General features: G+C 40.6%; 2 protein-coding genes across 4 annotated transcripts in view; both read left to right on the forward strand.

The window, feature by feature from the left end:
- The first annotated feature begins 443 nt into the window (after positions 1–443).
- Positions 444–14,533, forward strand: uba2 (ubiquitin-like modifier activating enzyme 2). Its single transcript, XM_086301679.1, has 17 exons — positions 444–671; positions 3,313–3,396; positions 3,507–3,577; positions 3,686–3,750; positions 3,841–3,941; positions 4,147–4,268; positions 5,892–5,959; positions 6,121–6,242; positions 6,619–6,718; positions 7,195–7,346; positions 9,072–9,165; positions 9,336–9,448; positions 9,874–10,029; positions 10,719–10,815; positions 11,445–11,550; positions 11,655–11,797; positions 13,219–14,533. The coding sequence occupies exons 1-17, from the start codon at positions 531–533 to the stop codon at positions 13,422–13,424; spliced, it is 1,941 nt and encodes a 646-aa protein (XP_086157805.1). The 5' UTR covers positions 444–530; the 3' UTR covers positions 13,425–14,533.
- A 2,628-nt stretch (positions 14,534–17,161) lies between these two features.
- The window catches only part of ca5a (carbonic anhydrase 5a), a 30,291-nt gene continuing 23,283 nt past the window's right edge, over positions 17,162–24,169 (forward strand). The window contains exons 1-3 of one of the 3 annotated variants that reach the window (XM_086301682.1): positions 17,162–17,348; positions 17,453–17,616; positions 23,786–23,983. In XM_086301682.1, the coding sequence (XP_086157808.1) occupies positions 17,478–17,616; positions 23,786–23,983 (337 nt within the window). In that variant the 5' untranslated portion in view covers positions 17,162–17,348; positions 17,453–17,477. Of the gene's footprint in view, positions 17,617–23,478; positions 23,636–23,785; positions 23,984–24,169 lie in introns of those variants that run through there. The other 2 variants (XM_086301681.1, XM_086301683.1) reach the window with 2 other exon arrangements.

Raw genomic sequence — 24,169 nt, forward strand, 5'->3', positions numbered from 1 at the left:
TGTTTTACATTTTTTAAATGTTCAATATCCTTATTTATTTTTGGGTAATTATCTTATAGTCTACAGGATTTAAGAAGGAGTTATTTTTAAAATAATGAAATGACTTATTCTCAATTTCTGCTACCCTCTTGGCCAGATTTCTCTTTAAAAAAACAACAACACACTTTTACTGTCAACGAGCCGTTTAACCTGGATAAATACATCATAAGTCGTTCTGAGCCAGAAAGAACGTTTTAGTCTTAAGGTAGATCCCCAATCAGTTTTTTTTTGGCAAAGTGACTTTTATATAACCCCAATGTATCTAGGTGTAAAGTCCCAATGACGCGAAAAATGTCATTTTTGACAGAATTTGTAACAAATATGACATCACAGTCCACAGGACTGTCATTTCAGTCATTTCAGACAAACTACTACTTTTTCTCACAAAAGAAAAAGTGTGTGACCCGGAAGTGGGTGGGTCTTGGGTTGTGTAGAAGAAGAAGCTAACAGCTAGCCTCCGGGAGCTGCAGGTTCTGTCTTTAGCCATCAACATGGTCCAACTTGTGGGTTCCCTCCGAAAAGAGCTGGCTGATTCCATCTCCACCTGCAAGGTCCTGGTAGTGGGAGCAGGAGGGATCGGCTGCGAGCTGCTGAAGAACCTTGTACTCACCGGCTTCAAAAACATCGAAGTGGTCCGTCCCGTTCACGCTGTTTGTTTGTGTGGCTGTGTCTTTGGTAGCTAGCCGGCTAGCATGCTAACTGGTTCTTTGTGCTGCAATGAGTGTGTCAAGAGGAGACGTGTGGGCTCAGGCTAATTGCTGAGACGTGGCATTCAAAGATGAGCTGTATTACTATCTCGCTGGTGGTTTGTTAACACCGCGTGAACAGCGTCAAATGGACCGGCAAGGATATCTATCTGTGAGGGTGGAAAAAAGTCGAACAAGATCGTAGCGATGTAGCCGGGATATTTGGCGCCATTATCACTGCTAAGTTAGCCAGTCAACTTCTTTGTAAGGACACCGCGGGCTGTGTGCCACCATGGAGGTGCTTAGACATCTCCGTGCTTAGCCATGGACGGTGTATTATAGGGAAAAAACATCCTCACTGTATCTATCAACGCAAAACGCTCAGTTTCTTTATTCATAGAATGTATGTGCGTGCTGGTTGGGGGCTGAGCGTGAGGAGTTCACGGGTGCTCAGAAAGTGCTGTTAAATTGTGTATTAAATTCTCCCTTACGTACTGTGTGGTTTAGAGCCAAGGACCCCCCCCCCCCTTTGTGTCTGTACCTGCAGAATGCATAAATGGCCAATCTGACATTAATAAATAGGGGCTTTAAATTTCACAACACTGGTAGGAGGAAAAAACACCAAGCACACTGTATTGTCATCACACTGTTGTACCTAAGATATAACACAACCACCACATTGATTTAAGAAATGTGTTACTGAAAATGGAAATGGCAAGAGCACTTTGGAACTGTTGAGATTTATTATGTATAACAATTAGAGCTTACTTCTATATCAACTACCAGTTATTATATTATTAAGTTGTTATTAATTAACACTTCGGGCACTTAACCATACGTTCTTTGGGCATCATAATCTATACACTTAAAACTCTTTACCAACCTCAAATCAATGGTCAGTTTAGAATAATAAATTAACATAATGTGCATATCTTTTCACTGTGAAGCCAGAGTGAACAGCAAGAGCATGCAAACTTAACACACAGTCACCTCAGCCAGAAGCCTGCATGCTGTGAGGGGACATTTCTAACTACTGCATTACTGTGCCTATTACAGATCTTATATGTGTCAGGGCACCCTCTGACCTCTGTTTCTTTTGTCACTGTCCATAGAGTAGTGGTTTACACATTTGCCTGACAAGCAATAGATCTGATCAAATGATGTGCATTGACCCACTGTGGCAACCCTTTGTGAATAAGAGAGTACCCAAAAGTAGGTTTTGGTGTTTTGAGGGTCCTACATGACCTCGGCAAGTGCCATTCTCTTCAGGAAGCTGGGTAAATGTAGTGGGAACGCAGACATTTCCTTTTCACAGTGACAAGGTCTGCGTTGAACTTTGTCACCATTGAGGGTCTGTGAGGCTTCTGGTTTTCAAACTAGAGAGTGATGTCTCAAGTTTGCTCCTATTCCTTATTCTGTTCTTGTTAGAAGCAGTTTGCACTGGTTACGCTATTGTATTTCTTTATTTAATTATTATATTTTTGGTAACATTATAATTGATACAACCAAATAAGAACCTGCAGATTGATTTCAGATTTGCTTACCCCTCTCTTGAGTGTAGTGTCCTGTATTTGGGGGACATTTGAGAATGACATTGACATGATAAGCTAGAAAAGTCAGGAGTGTCTAGTTTGTCTCAGTAAACTCTTGATGACATTGTTTGAGCCTGTGCTCGCCTTCTCTCTTATCCTGCTGGTATCAGTCTCCCAGAGTCAAACATGAGACTGCGTGCATTTAATGTCTGCAGCCAAAATAACCGGCGCTGCAGTATTTTATTTATGAAAGTAGAATCCATCCTGTCTGTCCTCGCTCTTTACATAAACAGTTTCATTTTTTTTGTCATCTGGCATCCACCACAGACTTCATTAGTTAAGGCTACTACAGCCTCTCCCTCTTAAAAAGGGTCAACGACAGGTCGTAAAGTCTTCTGGTTATCTTTTACTTTACTGTCATCATCTCAGTGGTACCTGCAAACACCCTGTGTGAGGTTTTTTTGCTGCTTGTGCCTGTAATCCTGTAGCAGTTAACCAGCTACTGTTTAAATAATTTAATTAACCTCTTGGCTAGAATTGAGATAACATTGTGAAACTTTTATTTGTCACCGACTGAATTAGCAGCAGTGCTATACACACAGAACACTCTGTCTCACCCTCTCCCTATCATCCCCTTCTCTCACACCAACCTTGTGCAAAACCTTCTCTGCAGTCTTCCTCTCACCTGCCTGGCAGCTCAATATTCAGCATCCTTTGTCCAATATATCCATATCTATCTATTCCTTCCTGCATATGTCCAAACTATCTCAGTCTTGCCTCTCTAACTTTGTATCCAAACGCAGCACATAGAAAACACATTAATGCAAATCTAGAACAATTAAAATGCAGTAAAATAGTTATATGAAAAGAAAGACGTTCAGCAGAGAATTACTTGTTTCTCTTGGTGTTTAAAATGCTCGTGCAGTCCTCTGATTGTCGCACTGACTTACCCCTGTTTGTTGTGACCTAGCAGGCGTTTCTGTTCAAACAAATAGAAAAGTGTTTGATTGTTGGATTGGACTCGACTGACTTTACAACCCTGTTGATTTTGGCAGATTGACTTGGACACAATTGATGTCAGCAACCTGAACCGTCAGTTCCTCTTTCAGAAGAAGCATGTAGGCAAGTCTAAAGCACAGGTATGTAACTCACCTCTGGTCCTGCAGGCTGCAGAGTTCTGTCTGAGCTGCTATTTTAAACGTCCTCTGTGCACTTTATACATCCGTCCCTTACTCTTGTTGTCTTGTAGGTGGCCAAAGAGAGCGCCTTGCAGTTCTGCCCCAGTGCCAACATCACTGCATACCACGACAGCATCATGAAGCACGTTTCTTTCTCTTTTTTTTTTTTCACAGTTTGGTCAGTCTGAGGTTAGCTCCTTCAAGAATGTACTGATGTGGGACTGACCGTGGTTTGTTTTTTCCTTAACAGCCCTGAATACAACGTGGAGTTCTTCAGAAAATTCATGCTTGTGATGAACGCCCTGGATAACAGAGGTACCCTCGTCTTACAGCATTACCGAAATATCTTCTTTTACTGCTAACGCTTTCAAATGAGGTAAATAAAACCACGTGTTGCCTCCCCAGCTGCCCGTAACCATGTCAACAGGATGTGTTTGGCAGCTGATATCCCTCTGATAGAGAGTGGCACTGCTGGATACCTGGGACAGGTCACGGTCATCAAGAAGGTAGCACTGATATTTTTTCACACAGAGAACCAACAATTTGGCTGCATGTCTTTAAGCTCTTTTTACATTGTGTGTAAGGTAGCCAAGAACCCAAAGGGAAATGGGGGTCAGACTAAAATTCATCAAGGGCCTTGATTTTGATCTGTGCTGCAGATTTTTGAGCAAGGGCGGTGAACATGTCTCTTCTCTGCTGCTTCTTACCCAGGGAATGACAGAGTGCTACGAGTGCCAGCCGAAACCAGCACAGAAGACCTTCCCAGGATGCACCATAAGAAACACACCATCTGAGCCCATTCACTGCATCGTCTGGGCCAAATATCTCTTCAAGTAAGCCGTGTTCTTTTTACGCATGCATTCTTGGGCTTCAAGTTACATTTGATTGCAGTCTGCGTATTAGTTTAGCAAATATTAGTGGCTTTTGCCAGGCTTGATCTTGCAGGAAGAGGACAGGTTAGGTGAAAAACACATCATGAAATGTGATCCCACTGTGCCTCACTACCTCTAAATCCGGTTGTTCAGTGATGACGCGACGAATCCTACTTCCGGGTCTAAAGTAGTCTGCGTTTAATATGGCTTTTGTGTTGTTAACATGTTTAATGTTATGTATTTTCTTCTATTTTATCTCAAAAAGCTCCTAAAACAGTCAGTGATCCCTGTTGACCTCCCTCGGCTTTTATTACCGCTAATCATTTATTTAAGCTCAGTTTTTAAAACCTTAGGATGTAACTACAGCCCAGCCCATGCAGCAGCATGAATGACTAACCTCGTATTGTGGATGGATTATCTCAGTTGTTCTCCTGGCTGAAGTTTGGTCCTTTTACAGCATCCTGCCATGCAATTACATTTGTTCCTGACCACCGAGAACACTCACGTTAACTTTTATCGAGTGGAAAAAAAGTTAGCTTGTTTATATTATGCTAACATAGCTGTGTCGCTAGCGGTCACGTAGCACATCATTATATACCAGCTAGCCAAACTTCAGTAACCCTACAAACGTCACTGCTGTTTAGTTTTCTGTCTTCATTTATGCTGGAAGTGATAACAGAGCTGTACGTTTTAATTTGTTTCCAAAACCCCGCAGTCAGGACATACTATATTGTATTTAGATAGAAGCTAGCGAGCTAACTCCCTGCTAACTTCTAACTCCGTTAAATGTCATAAATTCCGTTTTCATGGATGCCTGGATGTTAAAGATGAAAGACTTTAGACAGTTTTTCAACTCTCAGTAATGCCACAGTGATCGTTTGATATATGGAGCTGCAGCGGAGTTTAGACCCAGACACGGCTAGTGACGTCAGACTGAACAATCGGATATTTTCTGCATGATCTGATCACTTTCTTCATGCAGTTTTTGACACACGCGGTTTTATCTTCTTTTTTCCAGTTAAGACTGGACGTAGAGTAGAGTGTGATCTTGATTAAACTGTTCCTGCACGTGTATGAAAATTACTACATTCAGTTTCATTTATATAGCACCAAATCACAACAACAGTTGCCCATAAAGTGCTTTATACTGTAAGATAAAGAGCCTACAATAATACAGAGAAAACCCAATAATCAGACGACCCACTATAAGCAAGCAGCTGGCAACAGTGTGAAGGAAAAACTAAATTTTAACAGGAAGTATCCTCCAGTGGAATCAGGCTCAAGGAGGGGCAGCCTTCTGCTGTGACCATCTGGGAGTAAGGGGATGGAGACAGAAAGCTGGAGGCTCTGCCTCCCACACAAATATCTGAGGGACCAAAAGTAAATCAGCAGTCTGAGAACAAAGTGCACTGTTGGAGTGACTCAGTGCTATGAGGTCTTACGATTAGATGGGACCTCGTCAGTTGTTAATCACTAATCTAGATATGACCATTTCTAAACCATCAGATGATCTTTCAGAATCATCAGCGGATAATAGGCTGTGTGATGATGTCATCTTCTGTTGTTTGTATGTTGCCACTACAGTCAACTGTTTGGAGAAGAAGATGCAGATCAAGAGGTGTCGCCGGACACAGCGGACCCAGAGGCTGCATGTAAGTGAGAGAGAGAGTGGCATTAATGTGGATTCACAATTTTGAATTCCCTGTTTTGGTTTTTGCGGGGATCCTTTTTGATTGTTTGGTCACACAGCAGGATGAATATTAACGTAGGTTAAAATTAATTGCTGTGTAAAAGCTGTGAATTCGGTTAAAAGGGAATCCCGAAGAGACGGCGGCTCGTGCCACCGCTTCAGATAAGGATGGGGACATCAAGCGTGTTTCCACCAAGGAATGGGCTCGATCCACCGGATATGATTCTGTCAAACTCTTCAATAAGGTAATAAATAAGCAAGCGAGTATAAATGGGATGGGCACGAGATGTTGAGTAGACTGGTGGTTGCCCTTGCTATTCGACGTATTTGAACGTTAGATTAATGAGGAAAGGAATTAATGGTTTCATATTACACCCGAAGTACACAGTTTGCTTGGCAAATATTTGTTTGTTTTCTTTTAGACTAGTTAAATTTCAAGTTTTTTTCCCCTCTCCTTTAAAAACTAGCAGATTATTCGTCAAGAACACAACCGTTGAAGAAGCGATCATTCTGTCCTTATGTGGGCTGCAGAAAATGTTGAGAATCCTAGAGTTTAGTCATTTAGCATAGCATCACCACGGACGTAGAGTAGTTGTTTATGATTGCTCCTTTTTTTTCCAGCTGTTCAAAGATGACATCATGTACCTTCTGACCATGGACAAGTTATGGAAGAAGAGGAAAGCTCCTACACCTTTAGACTGGCACCAGCTAGAGAACAGTGGTATGTCCTTTATGCACGCGGAGCTTAAGCCCATCCAGGCTTTCAGCATCACCTGGCGTTACCTGTGCTCGCGCATGTGTGTTTAGGGGCCATATTTCAACTTGTTTGAGTCAGGAAGACTGAGAAAAGAACTCGAAATATTTTAAATTGTGAGTTTATTACTTGTGTATAAGTTTTACTTCTGAACATGTCCAGCTTCTTTTTGTTGGGAAGATACTGAGCTGCACATTAGCTGTAAGTTTAAACGAAGCAAATATTTTTTGTGTCCTCACAAACATAACAAAAGCACATGACACATGTAATAAAGAACAGCTGTTTGCACAGCGTGCAGCCTGTGGAGGAATTTACTTATGTTTACAGTTCGCTTACACAAGGAACATAACTGCGAGATGTCAGATTTATATTAATTATAAAAAGGGTCACTGCTTTAAAGGCTTCATTAACCACAATATTGTGTGCCTTTCTCTTGGCTTTAGAGTGTCCTAAGGAGGGGACTCCAGCTTCAGGTCTGAAGGACCAGCAGGTTCTGGATGTTTGGGGTTACTGCCAGCTGTTCCAGCACAGCGTGGAGACGCTCCGCTCACAGCTGCAGGAAAAGGGCGAGGGTGCTGAGCTGGTCTGGGATAAGGTAAAGACAAGACGTTCTTGTGAATTAGTTTTTCACTTGATTTTTCCATATAAAAATGGTGGATGCTTGTATGAAACATGCCCACAGCTTTGAAAATGAGGTCAGACTGCTCTGGATACTCAGTCTTTGTTTTTTCTACTCTGTATCATGTCAATGAGAGTGGCTATCCGTAATCCCAGGAAAATAGTTCTGGCAGTACACACAAAAGCCCAACAAACCTACTGTTCAAATCTATTTTTGTGTAGTGTGAGCCAGTCAGAAGTAAGTTGGCTTGAAGGAAGAGGAGCTAAAATTGTTTTAGTCAATGAAGTAGATGATTATTCATGCAAAGCTACTCTACAGTCCAAAAATATGGTGTTGGAAATGAGCTTAACGGGACCTATGAGCATAATTGAGTGTAATATTTTTTAAAATGCTCAAACATACAATGTAGCCAGTGCTTTAAATAAATGACACAGTATGACTGTATTGCAGAAACAATAAAGATGTATTAAGACAATGAATGAAAATTGGTGGACATAAAACAGCCCATGCACTCAGTGGAGTATGCGTTGTGAGTGTAGTGCTGCACTCTGCTGGCTGCCAGAATAAGTACACATTATAATAGTCAACCCTGGTCGCTGAGCTTCACTTGTTGGGCAGGTTTCATTTGGTATGTTAGTATAGTAATTGTACTTTGTACATTCATCTGAATGGCTTTGCAAACTGACAGCCAGCAGATACAATGTTACTCCAGTAGAAAGTTGCTCCAGATGTAATGAAATGCTGCACACAGATGATGAATACCTGCCTCCAATGCTGGGTCATATCATACCGTTCACGGTAATACCGGTATAATGTTGTTTGTTTTCATACGCACATGCCAGAAAAAGCACAGCGGCGAAGGAGAATGAGAAGGGTGAAAGTGGATCGTTGAATGAAACGGATGAACCAGAATTGTTTTGTAAAAATGCTGCAACTTCAGTGGTGTGGAACTGGTTTAGCTTTCATCCGTCAGATACACAACAAAGCACTATTTTTGGTAGCACATGCTAGCGGACCTTCGTTATTACCGTGGTTTATGGAAAATACGGCACACTTAAAATCAATCCTTTGATTTTTCTGAAAATCGACAGTGCCCCTTATAATCCCGTGTGCCTTATGTATGAATTCTGGTTGTGTTTACTGACCTCGAAATGAGTTTATGTGGTACACGGCGCTCGAAAATCTGTCAAATGTTTTAGTACGACTTTGCTGAGCTACGAACCCGCACCGCTTGATGGATTGTCGGAGCACTACGACTATCGTAGGTAGGAGCCTCGCGGAGTGATACGTAATGAGCTTCAACATAATATTACCGTATTGTGTGTATATAACCTTTTTTGTTATTTGTTATCTGCTTTGTGGCAGTTTTGTGATATTATACATGGTTATGCTGAGGATATGTTGGCCAATTTCCACTGGAAATGCCTTTTTGGTTAAACTGTCTGCAAGAAATTTGGATTTGCACTGTTAAATTTTTATATAACTTTAATGCACATAAAAAACAGCTGCTTGTTTAAGTGAAAATACATTGATTTTTTTTTTTTTTTGCACTAATAACGTTGTGGAGTTGTAAAGTATTTTGTGTAGTGTCAATTATATCGTCAGTTATATCGTTATCGCAAATTTTCAAATGTATATCGTGATAAATATTTTTGGTCCTATCACCCTGCTCTACCTGTCTCCCTCTCCTCTTCCTGTCAGGATGACCCTCCAGCCATGGACTTCGTTACTGCAGCAGCCAACCTGCGTATGCACATCTTCAGTATGAACATGAAAAGTCGCTTTGATGTCAAGTGTAAGTCACGCACAAAGGCTACAAAACAGTCATGTCAGAGTTTTTATTCACAAATCAGTACCAAAAATCTAAATGCGTTTTGCACCTGTGCATGTGCAATGACAATAAAGTTGAATTCTATTCAATTCTATTCTATTCTATTCTAAATGTGTTTGTTAATTTCTCTTCAGCAATGGCAGGTAACATCATCCCAGCTATTGCCACAACCAATGCTGTCATCGCTGGACTCATCGTGCTGGAGGGGCTCAAGATTTTATCTGGGGAACTGGAATCCTGTCGCACGGTCAGTTTGCTGTTATCTGTTTTAGCAGTGGATCATATATGACTCTTGACACTTGTGTACCTACTGCCTTTGGCTTCAGATGCCAAATTTAATGCACACTGTTAGATGAAAATGCCTTAGCATTTTGTCCAACCCACAGGTGGTAATAGACCAGTATGTTCACCCTCCTAAAAGGTGTGATTTGCTAAAGCAACCTAGAATGGGGGAGTATATTTAAGTGTAATGTTGAAAAATATTGTCAAATATTTGTTCTGACTTTATGCCTGCATATTTTTGTTATTGTCCTGTGCAACTTTCATACACAAGCAACAAAGAGCAGCCTAGTTTTTTATGTTAAGAGCCACTACACCAGAGTTTGTCATAACTAGAATACGGCTCCTATAATAAGCCTCTTTTTATGTCCATCTTATTTTTTCTTGCATCAGATCTTCCTGAACAAGTGCCCCAATCTCAGGAAGAAGCTGCTGGTCCCCTGCGTGCTAGACCCGCCCAGCGCTAACTGCTACGTCTGCGCCAGCAAACCTGAAGTCACGGTCAAACTCAACGTGCACAAAACCATGGTGCTCACTCTGCAAGACAAGGTAATGTTACAGCACGTCCAGTATCGAAGACGATGTCATTAATTGGTAAAATTCCTGAGCATCGCTTATCCTGTCAGACACCTTTCCTTTGCCTTGTTCAGACTGCACCAGTTTCCAGTATCGACTGTGTCAGTTTATGCTTTTGTAGAATCGTAAAATCTTGCCGTGACAGATTACACCTTGTCCCACTGATGAATCTTTCCCGGTGCTTAAAGTTTTTGGTCCCAGAAATCTGGTTAGAGTCAGTTCAATTACATCTAGCAGGTTAAGTGCATTTGTAGGTAATGGGGAAAAGCCTCTAACTAAAGAGCTCCAGTACCTTAATTCACTGCCTCCATTGTAATTCACTGGCCCATAGAAATATGACATATGGAATGTGACATGTCTTTGTGATATCTTAAAACGATCAACTGTTGAGCAAGACTCACATTTTTCTTCCTGAACTGAAGCTCATAAATGTGCTAGTGAGAGTGTATTACTGCTCAGTAAACACTGCTTTTAATAATCAGTTAATCAAGTGCATATGATTATCAGCGCCTGGCTGCTACTATACTGTAATTCCTATGAAAGCAGTAAGGATGTATTTAGTTTTACATGGGATTGTAAAGCGTCACAAAAATGTCATTTTTTTCATGACAGGATGTTGTTTTACTTACTTTTTACTTTGTGTTCCTTGTCTTTCTGTGCAGATTGTGAAGGAGAGGTTTGGTATGGTGGCTCCAGACGTTCAGATAGAAGATGGAAAGGGAACCATCCTCATTTCCTCAGAGGAAGGAGAGACGGAGGGTAAGGAAGAAGGGGGCGGGGGGGATGTAAGACTTTAAGCTTTGACCGGGGGCTTTTAGAGGATAGAGGAAAAGGCAAGGCAGAGAAGAAAAGATGAAAATGATGGTTGTAATCACATCTCAAAGGAGATCTAGAGAGAGATGGTAAAAAGGAAAGACTGGATGGACAGACCAAAAGAAGAGGGACAGGCAAGAGTAAGATCATTTACCCACAAGACAGGAGTGCAAAATAAAACGTACCAGACAATGATGCTAAAGATAATATCTGCCTATAGAGATATAGATGGGAGTTGTTTTTCATTTAGTGCAAGTGGAAAGTGTCCATATGGACAGAAGAGGGTGCTCTAATAGCATTTGTCAGGATGTCTGTAGGTAAAAGTCATTCCAGGGCAAAAACAGAAACGCCTCAGTTAGTCGGCTGGATCTCCGTTTTAATTTGTAACAGCTTTAATGATAAAACTGATACAGTGTTTGAAAGGAGTATAATAACTTTTTTATAGTAGGAATTAATTTAACTACTAACAGTTAGTTAGTAGTTGGTAGTTAAATTATGAAATTGTGTTATTTACGGTCTTTATAGGTTCAAGAATGCATTCTCCTTACATTTATACTTATTCTTTCTCTTCACAGGCAACAACAACAAATTTCTTTCTGATTTTGGGATCCGTAACGGCAGCCGGCTCCAAGCTGACGACTTCCTCCAAGACTACACACTCCTCATTAATGTCCTGCACGTGTATGTACCTGTGTGCATGAACGCATGAATGAAATTCACAGTTTACAGTCAGCCTCTCTAAGGGACCAAAGCTGAAAAGTGTGTGCATCTCTCCTTATTGGCAGTGAGGACCTAGAGCGGGATGTGGAATTCGAGGTAGTAGGTGAGGCCCCAGATAAGGCTCCACCCCCTCAGACTAACCAAGAGGAGGTTAACAGCATCACCAACGGCAACAAGGACTCCGCCCAGCCGTCAACATCCTCTAAAGGTCAGCATCGTAGTGGTCACGATGCTAATGCCATGACTGGAGGCGTTAACATACAGTCTTGTAAAAATGATAATAAAGTGACGCCCTCTGGAACTGCTGTGGACGTTTTCAGTACGTTTATCCTCCTACAGAAAAGCCTACAGATACAGATTTCAGAAATATGTTAGTCCAAATCAAGACAAATATTAATAGTGTGACATTTGGAGAAGCCAAAAGTTCTTTGAAGGAAAATCGGAATCTGACGGTGGGAAATTTGACCAGTTTATTCAAAATTGCCTCAGTTTGGGGATCCTTCGGGGTTTTCCATTGCGCTGTCATTATCTGTATGCTTTTCAACATTTTGATGAGATTCTCAGCTTCAACTTATTCATTGCATAAGCTTTGGTTTCCTCTTTTTGAGTTGGTCCTTGGTGGTCCACTGACTTCTGGGTGTTTGTCTCGCAGCAAGGCTGCTAAGCAACCCCAAACAGTAACATTTCCACCACCATGACTCACAGTTGGCATGAGGGTGTTTTCCTGAAAACACACATTCAGCATGCCCATCACTGTGATGGCCAAACAACTCTTGAGTTTCTTCGTCTAGAGCACATCTTTGCCTACATGTACACTATTTTTGTGCTCTAAAAGCTCACCTCACATTCATGTTACATTTCTGCTGTCCTTTTGTAATTATATATACACTTTGACACAAGCAGTTAGAAGAGACTTAGTTCTGTGTCAGAAGTTGAGCTCTCAAGCCGATAGGTGTGCTCAACAGATCAGTCCTGAATAAGCTGGCAGTTGTGGAGGTTTGGCAAAAAGACCAACCAAGGGTCAGTGTCACTACTGTACTGTAAATCTGTGATGGATTAGTTTTACTTTAAAATAATCACGCACACAAACACACATTCTAAAAATGACTATATAAGCTTATTTTAACAAGAAAGAAAGAAATGATAGTATAAATAAAAATGAGCACTTAAGTGTCCCTCTTATCAGCTCCATCGAATGGAAAGTTTTTTTTGTTTGTTTGTTTCAATAGTTTTTTGGGGCGTTCCAGGCTTTGTTGAGACAGGCCAGTGGAGAGAGCGCTGGGGCAATCCCAGCCTCTGCATTAGTCTTATTGAAAATGGGTTTTCTCCTTAACACAGCGAGCTAAGCCAGTGCAGCAAAAACTAGGCCCTATTGGAGCACTATCCACTTGCAGCACTGCATAATGTGAGAGCTGTGTCCTGCTCCAGACTTTAGGGTAACCGCTGCAGTAATTAGTGAATATAAGTGGACATATTTTAGCTGAACAACCAAAATAAATAGCTTGGTTTTCTTTTTTACTTTTTTCTACTATTTATCTTGTTTTTGAGCACTACGGTCTAAAAGGGCAATCGTTGTTTGTTCTCTGTTGTGCAAATAAACCTGTATCGTTTCTTCTTCTTCGATCTCAGCTCCGTCAGAGGATGACGACATCATGATAGTCGACTCTGATGAGGAGGATGGGGCGGCTTCCAGCTCAGCAGCAGCAGCAGCGACGGGTGGCACAAAGAGGAAGCACTCAGACGCCGAAACTGGCGAGACCTCCACCAAGCGCCCACGGACAGACCAATCGGCAGGCGACAACAATGACGACGATGACATAATCGCTCTGGACTAACTCCCCTCCCTTTCTCCTGAGGGACTGCAAACTCTTTGACTGCTCGTAATTTTGACTCGAGACAGACAGTAGGTTTAAATAAAACACCTCCTTCATGAAGAACCGTTTACAACCCGGGCTTCTCTTTCAACAGTTTCCCCCCCCAAATGTGTTTGTGCTTTGGTACTCCCTCCACTCTCTGACATGATGCTGTAAATAGATCCTACAATATATCCTACGGGGGGGGGGAGAAAAAGTTTTGACGAAAAAAAATACATAGACTTCCTGTTATGTCACTTCTACTTCTCTTGTTGGTTAAATAAACAAAAAGTGCATTTTTTTTGTATTTTTTTATAAACGTACTGTATTTCTCATGCTACACAAGTCAGGGTGTTTTTGTGCTTTGATGTCAAGTTTCAAAGGAATAAGATTTAAAAAACCAAAACATTTTCTTGGGTTGTAATATTGATCTCAGTTTTTGTGAAGATGGGGACAGAGGGGTTAGGGGGGCAGGTTGTGCTGAATCAGTCTGGGTGGGTGTGGACAGGGGCTGGCCTGTAGGTGCTGTTGACGTCTGTCAGCAGGTCAGTAAAGCACAGAGGCACTGATGGCAAGTTTGTGCCAAGGGGTGTTTGTTAGCTACCTCTTTTCTAGAACTGACATGTTTAGGCTCCAAGAAGGTAAACATGCCCTCCATCACTTCATCGCAGTGAGGTGTCCAGCTCTTAGAGAACAAGTTACTCGAACAGCCACGGAGACGAGACAACACACCTCCCTGGGGAAATGGCAATGACTGAACTGTACACTTTTTAAAGGCAGTAGTAATTCAATGTTAAACATGTTACAGTTTTATTTTTCTTGGCTCTGTTTGAGTCTAGAAACGGTTAAAAAACAGAGCAGCAGTTTGTCCTGTTTGATGCTGCAGAGGTTAAACTAGGTTGTCTGGCAGCAGTGTCCTGCACTTAAATAACGTGAGAGCCACGGGCACTTCATGACCTGCTGTCTTCTCCCGTCTAACCCTTGTGTTGATGTCCATAATTTCATGTTTTATTGTGATCTGACTTATTGAAAAGCTATGAGAGCCCTTTGGACCAATTTGATGAAGATAATAAACTCAAAAATTGCAGATGCTTCCTGTTTTGTCAGGTCTTTGTGTCCATGTGAATCTGTTGCCTTCTGGTAATGGAAACCCTGATTGGGGAAAGTATATCTGAAATAGACCAGGAGGTTTTCTGTGGTTGAACACTTCATATGTGTAGGGTTTAGAAAGATCATTAAACCAACACAACAGCACAGAAGATGTCGGGAGGGATTTCAGGAAATGAGAGGCCAGTTTTTTGAGACTCTGGCATCGACCAGGAGTGGACTCCCTGAACTGGACAAGTGTATGAAAACAGATGGGAGTTTGTATGACAAGCAGGATTTAGACAACTTTTTAAAGCAGCTGACTCTCTATGTGTCAATAAACACATCCATGAAAGTCTCTGACAAGTTTGATACGAAATTACCAAACTAAACAAATGCTAAAACTGAGGAAATTTCTTCTTTATTAAGGATATTTTGTATTTTTCTTTAGTTTACTGAGTTCATAACATAATTTATTTAGGGTTTTGGGGTTTTTTGGGTTTTTTTTCAAAAGTCCAGGTTTTACTTTGCATTTTTCGCATCTAGTTGTACTTCTTTACATCTAGTTTTTAGTTTTAGGGCAATAAAATTCAGTTCAGTTTGATTTGTATAACACCTTGAGGCAGCTTGTGATTTGGTGCTATATAAATAAAATTGAATTGAACTGAATCTTAGTTAACTATGATAACCATGTTGCCTGAGTTGGTTGTATTAGCGATATAACCTCTCAATGGCTTCATACAGACCCAAGTGAAGGAAACACTTGCAGGGATGTCCGGCACATATTCTGACATCATCAACTGAAACTTTGGCTGTGATAATATGAGATCCATAATTCTAATATGGATCTCACATTCTATTCTAATGGTGGTCAGAGGGCCCGGGGGGGCCAGGGTCCGGCAGCCTCGCCTCTGTCAATGCGCCCCAGGGTGGCTGTGACTACAATGTAGCTTGCCATCACCAGTGTGTGAATGTGTGTGTGAAGTAAAGCGCTATACAGATACAGGCCATTTATAGAAAAAAATGCAAACTGCCATTTGGAATAAAAGAAATTAAATAAACAGATTGTAGCTTTTTACCCTTCCCTCATTCCAGGATATGCGCTAAATACTCACAGTGTCTTTAAAGAATGAGATATGCATGAGCCAAATTCCTGTGATGCAAAACAGAGACTAGACTTTACTATAAACAGTTTTAAGAAAATGTAGCGTGATTAGGTTAAATGTCACTGTTTCCAGTAGAAAATTAAGATAAGAATATGAAAATGTAGGATAAAAAAGAAATACTAAATAATAATATGTGTTGCTTATATAGTATGATTTGTTGATAGGGATAAATTATTTTAAACTAGACTTTAAAGAGAACTATGGCTAACAAATAGAGAGATTGGACATTTATATGTGTACAGGAAGCCTAAAGGTTCACTGCTCCATGATTCAAGAGACAGAAAATAAAGTCAATAAAATGTACAAGTATTCTATATGAGCTGAAAGCTCAGACCTTACACTGCTCTAAATGCTCAGTTTCAAACATCTTTTTCCACTCTTGGCTCTGTATGATGTCAGTGAGAGGACATCTCTAATCCCCAATCACAGAGTTGTTGCAAGGAAAGCTCAAAACAACACCATTCAGCCACACTGATGTTCGTGCTGTGTGGTTTGGTGCATTTTAAGTGGGGTTTGTGTGCAGGAACCATGAATACAGTCGCAATCGCTGAGGTGGTGGCACGGAAGGTCCTTGTAAGCCTCATGGATGTGTAAACATAGCAGCTTCCCCTGTTAGTATTAACATTCACATGCGGAAACCTGTCTGCCCGCACTTGATCTTTGACCTTTTAGAAGTAAAACTTCATCACTTAATTTTATTCAATTAATCATGCATTAAATGGTTTTTTTTGGGGGGGGGGGGGGGGGTTTAATAACTGGTGCATTAATCCTTAAGTAATGACCTAAATCATGCTTGGTCAGTGACCTTTGACTTGACTCCCACCTCATGAATGTTTGTGCCAGGTTTGAACATATTCCCCCAAAGGTTATTATCTTAAAATGTTGAAATAATCACTCACAATTTAGGATAAAAACTCAAAATCTTAGATTTTAAATCCAAATGTTAAAATAATAACTCAAAAAAATTTTCTTATGGATGGAAAAAAGAAACATTTATCTATTTACAATTGGTGTCAGAAACAAGCCACCATACAAAACAGCGCAACTTAAAAATTCAAAGAGCTTCTTTGTTGATTGTTCTTGTTAATATAGACTTGATGTGTAGTTTAGTATAGTTTTACATTTATATAAATATAAATATTATAATATAAAACTTCATCAAACAACTACCCGATGAAGGTTTTTCGTACTGAAACGATAATAGCAGTAAGAAAGAAAGTGAATTATATTGAATTGTTTTGTGGATATAAAACTCGGAGGCTGAAAAAAATTACACTTTTCCAGAATCTTAAGAAACCAAAACAATAAATTTTCAAAGGGAAGCTCAAAGATATAAGTAATTTTATCCCAGAAAAATTTCCTCACGTAATGTTATTTACTCAAAGGGGGCTGTACTTCCTCTCGACGTCATCGTGCACGTTAACGCCCATCGAAGGACGTCGCTGATTGGTCCGCTCTACACCCCCTCCCCAGCCAACCTCTCTAGCGCAAACGACAACCCTGTTATCGGTTATCGAAGGTGTGCGCCGAGAACAAGTGTGTTTAACCGTGTTGTTCTGGTGCTATTGCTTCACTGTAAAGCCTAGTAGAGTCTTGTTTGCTTTCTGCGGTCACAATTTGAATGTGTGTTGTTTCCCCCGACTTCAGAAAAACGGTAGGAGGGCACGGGAGGAGGAGGGAAGCCAGCCGATATATTGTTTTCGGCAGGCTAGCTAACTTTAGGAGAGTGTAAAAGCTAACGACTCGACTCGTTTGCAGGGAAGCAGGTAACTCGGTTAAAATTATGACTTTCTCGGCTCTGGTTAGACCTCTGGCTTCACAGATTCACCGACAGCTCGCCAGACAAGCCAGGAGTCACCGGATAACGCCTGTCAGAGGATGTAACCTGACTGCGTGCTCAAGCAAATATGTGCTGTCTCAGAGTGAGTACTTTTATTTATAAGGCATGTGTGGTAACGTTGGTCATTGTCACACAGATTATCTCTGCAGCCCTCACTGTGTGTGTGTGTGTGTGTGTGTGTGTGTGTGTGTGTGTGTGTGTGTGTGTGTGTGTGTGTGTGTGTGTGTGTGTCAGCTCGGCAGTGGTCGGCTTGTTTCATTCATTGCGGCTGACACACAGCATCGTTTGTTGGTCACTTTTGTTTTCATGCCACAGCAGCGCGGGGAGCTGTGCAAACCTGGAGCTGGACTTTGATCATCCCTGGATTTCGATCAGTCGCCTCTCTGGTGACTCGGCAGTGTTCAGACTCCAGGTTTTCCAAACACCTATTGATAACCGCTGATCGGTGTGCCCCACACCGGGGCCCTTTGACGCCCTTTGACCTATATACCTTCTACTTGTATGCACTTTATGTCATACTAAAGAAATTTCGCCTTAATCGCCGTTTCCACTGTGCATATCCTTATTGAGAGCACATAAAAATTAAAAAAATTGTCACGTGTTACATTACAGTATGTACTTGTGCTCCTGGCAGATGTGTGACATGAAACATTCGCATGTTTCACAACTAATGAGTCACCACCTTTTATTTTCATGAGACCACAGACTTTCTGAACCACTCAAGCTTGTCTGAGCAGTTTTAATAATTTCACTAACACGCCCTGGTAATGTCAGTATTGCCTTGTTTGCTGTCTCCAGCCAAGTACAAGAGTCAACATTGAAAAATGCAGTATATTGGCGAAAGTAATTGCTCGATTGCCTTAACATGCATATAAACTTGAATGACATCTCATTATTAATTCATAAGGTTTAATATGATGTCAGCCCACCTTTGGAAGCTATAGCAGCTTAAACTCTTCTGGGTAGGCTTTCTACAATATTTAGAATTATTTATTGTAATTTCTGATGTTGGCCTGACTCGCAGTCTCCACTCTATTTTCTGTTTTGTATATATTTCTCCTGTTTGTTATTTATTTCAGCTGTCTTACTTTTTATAGTTAGTAGGTGACCTGTGCTATAGTCACAAATAAAAGGTTTTCTGGGCATTTACTAAGAGAGGCTATGAATCAGTATGGACATGAACATGCTTTATTTTTAAATTTGTCAAAATACTTAAAAGTATTAAATCTATCAAATTCACGTGACTGTACTTCTCATCAGAGGTGTGGACTCGAGTCACATGACTTGGACTCGAGTCAGACTCGAGTCATTAATTTTATGACTTTAGACTTGACTTGAAAAAATGTTCTAAGACTTGTGACTTGACTTGGACTTTTACACCAATGACTTGGGACTTGAATTGGACTTGAACCGGTTTACTTGAAAAGACTTGATATTTTACCCCAAATATAAAATTTAACACGCATATTATATGGAGATTGAAAATGTGACGTCATTCACGGGTAGAACCGCAAAGGATTCTGGGAACTCGTGGCAAGCGGTACTAGCGCACGCAGGCTTTCAATTAAAATCAGTCACACAGCGATAAAAAGAAACACAAAAATGTCAAGAAGCTGTTGTATTATTAACTGCAATAGCCGGTCGCATGACAGCCACGGAAAGCCGACGGGTAAAGAGATCGGTTGTTATCGGATTACGTCGTGGAAGAGAAATTGTTCGAGCCATGTTTCCGAAGTAACAAAGAGGCGACTGGATTGCAGCCATTCAAAGATCAAATATAACGTCCTAGAACACTCCAGCTCACAGGTTAGTCTGCTCCAAGCATTTACACAAAGGTCAGTCTGCTGTTGTAGTTAATGCGTCATTTTTCTTAACATAATTGGTGATATAGGTTACAAGCAAGTCTGGCGCTGAACAGAAATTGTCGCGCTATGCTCCTTTATTTATTGTGGATAAATAGTAAATTGTCCTGACACAATATTGCGTTTCGCTTCTGTTATTATGGTACACTGACAAAAACACATACTTTTATTCACAGGATAAAACAGGTTTTTTGTATCACTAATTGCCCAGTACGATTACAGCATACAATATTATTGTCACTGCTACATTTCTGTGATGGGTACCAGAAATTATTTCTACTACTAATTAATTACCGTTGAGCTCAAAGGTCCTATTAATAAACGGTTAACGAATGTGTATTTATGAAGACGATTTGTGAGACTGGTAAACTTATGATACGTACGATGGTCTTTCGTTCTACACGGTGCATTTCAAGGTCCTGCACCCATCCGTCGGTAAACTGTACCTGGGCTTGTTGCAGTGACCGGAAGTTACTAAACTTCATGAGTGTATGCACTCACTCCAAGAACCGTATAATTATAAATATGCATATAAATATGCTAGGATGAGATAGCTGACTTCATCCAACTAGCAAATGTTTTCCAGGCTACGTTGGTGATACAGTTTTTTTTAATGTGTATGATATTTTTGTCATGCGATTTTAAAGCTGGTCCTACAACCGCATCCAAGAATAACATGCAGCGTATCTCAGAACTGTCGGTGAAAATTATTCTTGGAGCTAAGTTTAATTGAGCTGCATTTTAAAGAGGTGCAATTTCACAATTTGTGTATATTTTCTAAGTTCACTATTTTGTATGTGTTGAGAAAAACACAGATTTTAAAATTACATGGTCTAATATTTACATTTAGCATATAACTGCAACATTATTTTTTCGTTTGTTTTTTTTAAAGACTCGAAAGGACTTGAAATTCAAAGTTTCAGACTTGTGACTTGACTCGGACTTTTACACCAGTGACTTGAGACTCGACTCTGACTTGCCTGACATTACTTGAGACTTGACTTGAGACTTGAGGATAAAGACTTGAGACTTACTTGAGACTTGCAAAACAATGACTTGGTCCCACCTCTGCTTCTCATAGCTGTATGCCACCTTTTCTTATTTGACTGTGCAAAATTAAATTTGACATCTCAAAAATTTCTTTAAAAACATCGATCAAAATCTGACAGGAATATGAATAATTTCGGATTAATAGACATACCTACTTTAAAGCTGGGCCATCCTGAGGCCCTCCAAGGTATGGAGGCCTATCTCCCCTCACCACACTCCCTGCCAGTGGCTGATGCCCTCAGATGTCGGTGCATTGGTGGTTCTTGGTATCCAGGGCTGGGCACTCGGGTTACCCAGTGGCTGCTTGTCAAGTCAAAACAACTTTATTTATCCCCAAGGGGCAATTAAGATAGATGACAGGGGTTGGTGCCCGTGGCTTGGTTGGGCCAGTTCAGGGGGGTGGGGGGCCCTCAGGCCTCTGGCCCCTGGACCTGGGTTTCTGTCCACTCTGGCGCAGTTGGCTGCTGTTATTTACTGTTAGCTAGATTATTGCGATGGTGTTGTGTTTATTATGTTGCTCTCCCCTTTGCTTGTTTTCTCTTCTGTTTTTTCTTCTCTCAACAGGTTTTTTTAAGTGCCCTTTCTCACTGTCCCTCTTCCCCTCTGTCTTCTTTCCCTCCTTCCTTCCTTCCTTCCTTCCTTCCTTCCTTCCTTCCTTCCTTCCTTCCTTCCTTCCTTCATTCTCCCAGTCATGTCTATCCCATCTGTAACAACTGAAAATAAAATAAATGCATAATAATAATAATAATAATAATAATAATAATAATAATAATAATAATAATAATAAAGGTCAATCAAATGGACCAACATGGCAAGGCCATTATGTTCCACTTAGTAAAAAGGCAAAATAAAAAAAACTGGTGAAGTAATAAAAAGTGATAACAAGTTCTACTAGTAGCTTTAAAAATAGTCAAAGGGAAAAACCTATTAAAAGGTAAAGTTTTTACTATAATTTTGACTGACGTCCAGCTGAAGCTCAAGGATGTATATTAAAAAATGTGCCAGGTGTGCTACACTCTTACTTATTGTTTGTTTTACACAATTTTCTGTGTGGATTTTTTTTGTGGAAAGCTGTGGTTATTTGCCGAATCTCTTGAAGTGGAGTCTTTTGTTCCTAAAATAAAAATAAATCAGTTTCAGCTCCTCTCAGCTTTCTTATTGGAAGAAAAATAATGTTGTTGGTCAGACTTAAGTGAGTAGTTGGCTGTTTGGGAGTAGAAAAACTGTCCATTCCAGCAAAGCTTTTATGTTCAACCATTGTAATAAACTAGAGTTTATATTTAACTTTTACCAGCTTGTTGTGTCCGTCTGTGTCTGTACAAAGCATTACCAAAAGACTGGGTTGTTTTGAACTGGTCAGTGGGATTTTTTTTCTTCTTTTTTGCTAGTTGCTTGGTCTTCAGTTTGATATCTGTGTAAAGACACATTCGCTCTTCGTACACTCTTAACAAAAGTAGCAGGGAGGCATACTGATATCTTGCCAGCTTCAGAACAATGGTGCACTCTGTTCCCTCAGTAGTGCTTGTTGGGTAAAATTTTCACCTCAGTGGGTTCAGATGGTTTACTCAGTCCAGACCTCAAGCCTGAACATAAAGAGATTCTACCTGCAAGCCTCAGCTCAGGGCACAAAGTTTTTCTCTGCAGAGGTTTGGAGTTACTGAGGTCTTTGGAGTATACAGAGAAAACAGTATTTTGTTACTGTTTTTGCTGAAACCATTCCTTCTTTCAGAACCATTATACATAGTAATCATTTAGTCGGCGAGGAGTCCATTTTATTTGACATTTATGTAATATATTACTCAGATCATTCGTTTCTAATTCTTTTTTAATTCCTTATTTGTAAGTTTAATTTGCCAGAACCTGTTAAAAACTTTCAGATTATTATTTTTACGAGCTCGCTTATATCAGAGATTGTTTGCTAATTAAGAAGAATGACTCCAAGCACACTCTTCTGTTTGGTAGCAGGAGTGACTGGAGCTCAGCTGTGATGGTCCCCCAGTGAGGTGCAATACACTAATTGGCTCAGAACATGTTATTAGGCTGGTTACTCAAGACTGTTGTGAAAGTCTTTGAAAAGATTCAGGTCCCTGTGTCCAGGATGTGTAGCGACACTATCATATCACAGTTACCAGTCTTGCACATTGGATGGTATGACTTTTTTCCCCCTGCATTTGTGAAGCTTTTATTATGATGCGTCTATGGGAAATGAAATGCGAGCTTGGCAGATTCGCTGATGTCTGCAAGGCAAGATATAAACATCTTGTCCTGTGCCAGGAAAACTCGAGCAATTGCTCGGTACCTCCACCCTGATTTAAATTAGGATAAGTGATTTGTGATATGCTCCTGAAGTGAGTCCCTTTTATGGATTCAAGGCCATATAAACTCCACAGTTGATAATTGCAGTGCAAGAGCATGCATGGCTTTGGAAGCAGTTATTGTTCATGCAATAACTGAGACAGGCAGCCGACTCTCCTAGGAGGAGCCACTGAAATCCCATGAAGATGAAGGTCATGTCCCAGTCGGACCTGTTGAGCTTGGCTCTCAGTGGAAACCTTATGCTCCGGAGAGAATGAATGATAAGGAAAATAAAAGACTGAACTGCCTTTGTGCCCTATGAACTGCGCATGTTCTTTTTCTTGTTGATCTAGGTTCAGATAAATGAGTGAAATAGTCTTTTAAACTGTGTGTGTCCTTTTCTTTTTCTAAGGAAAAGACTTTTTAAAATAGTTTTGGATGTATTTCAATAGCAGAGGCACAACACCTAAATAGGGAGGCAGAGAGAATAAGCAGAGCTTTGAGTAATTAGAAGTCAGGTCTGTTGACAGATGTTGGACTGAGCGTGCAGTTTGACTGGCCAGAGGTCCTGGTCAGGTTCTCCTGCTGTGGAGGCGAGCTGAGGGCGTGCCAAGACATTCCGCGTGTCACTTTCTGTACAGCCGGCCCACTTCTCTCTTATTTAGTAATTTCCTTTAGGGAAAAAAAAGTAAGCGGACTAAAAGGAAGTGAGATTGCTTACTTGCTGACTTTTCAGTCAGTTCCTTTTAAGAGCTCGGGGAAGAAGGATTGTACCTGTCTTTCTAATACTGTCACCATTTGAATCTTCTTTTTATGAAGCATTTTTAATTATTATTATTTTTTAAATAATGGATTTTACAAAAATGCAGGAAGCAGCGGAGTGCAACATGAAAAGTAGGTTTAAGGGTTTTTTTGGGTAATCTTTTCTGCTGTTCCCTTTGTCAAGAATTTTTAACTCTGACTGGAAAACGATAATCTTCAATATCACTAACTTGTGTTTTGTTTTTTTTACATTTTCCTCTTCCTCCTTCTCATCTCCTTCAGTGCATCCCATGTGGCAGGGACCCCTCGTGGTACCAGGAGGGGATCGTCAGTCGCCAATTGATATTGTCGTACGCAAGAGCATCTTTGATTCAAAGCTGAAGCCTCTGGTTACCAAATACGACCCGTATACTTGCCAACAAATCTGGAACAACGGTTACTCGTTTCTGGTCGAGTACGATGACACTACAGACAAGTCCAGTAAGTACTCTTTTGTAATCTGCATGTATATATTTAGTTAAAATACTCCAAACAGTACACATTAAGTTATTCAGGTAATTACTCCCTAGAAACCTAGAAAGTAAGATTACAGTTTGTACCATGTAAGTTCCTCTTTGTTGCCTGCTCAGATGGCAGCAGGTCTGTAGCTTCCATTTAAATCGGGAA

The sequence above is a fragment of the Aulonocara sp. 'chitande type north' Nkhata Bay genome, linkage group LG7 (assembly GCF_057382095.1).
Source record: "Aulonocara sp. 'chitande type north' Nkhata Bay isolate Kocher_YH1m ecotype deep benthic linkage group LG7, A_spYH_male_GT1.1, whole genome shotgun sequence".
Classification (NCBI taxonomy): domain Eukaryota; kingdom Metazoa; phylum Chordata; class Actinopteri; order Cichliformes; family Cichlidae; genus Aulonocara; species Aulonocara sp. 'chitande type north' Nkhata Bay.

Bases quoted from the DNA above. Each gene is read 5' to 3' on its own strand.
- uba2 (XM_086301679.1), top strand. From the start codon at position 531: ATGGTCCAACTTGTGGGTTCCCTCCGAAAAGAGCTGGCTGATTCCATC. The intron at 4,269-5,891 runs GTAAGCCGTGTT...TTGCCACTACAG, and splicing joins TGGGCCAAATATCTCTTCAA to TCAACTGTTTGGAGAAGAAG. The intron at 9,166-9,335 runs GTAAGTCACGCA...ATTTCTCTTCAG, and splicing joins AAGTCGCTTTGATGTCAAGT to CAATGGCAGGTAACATCATC.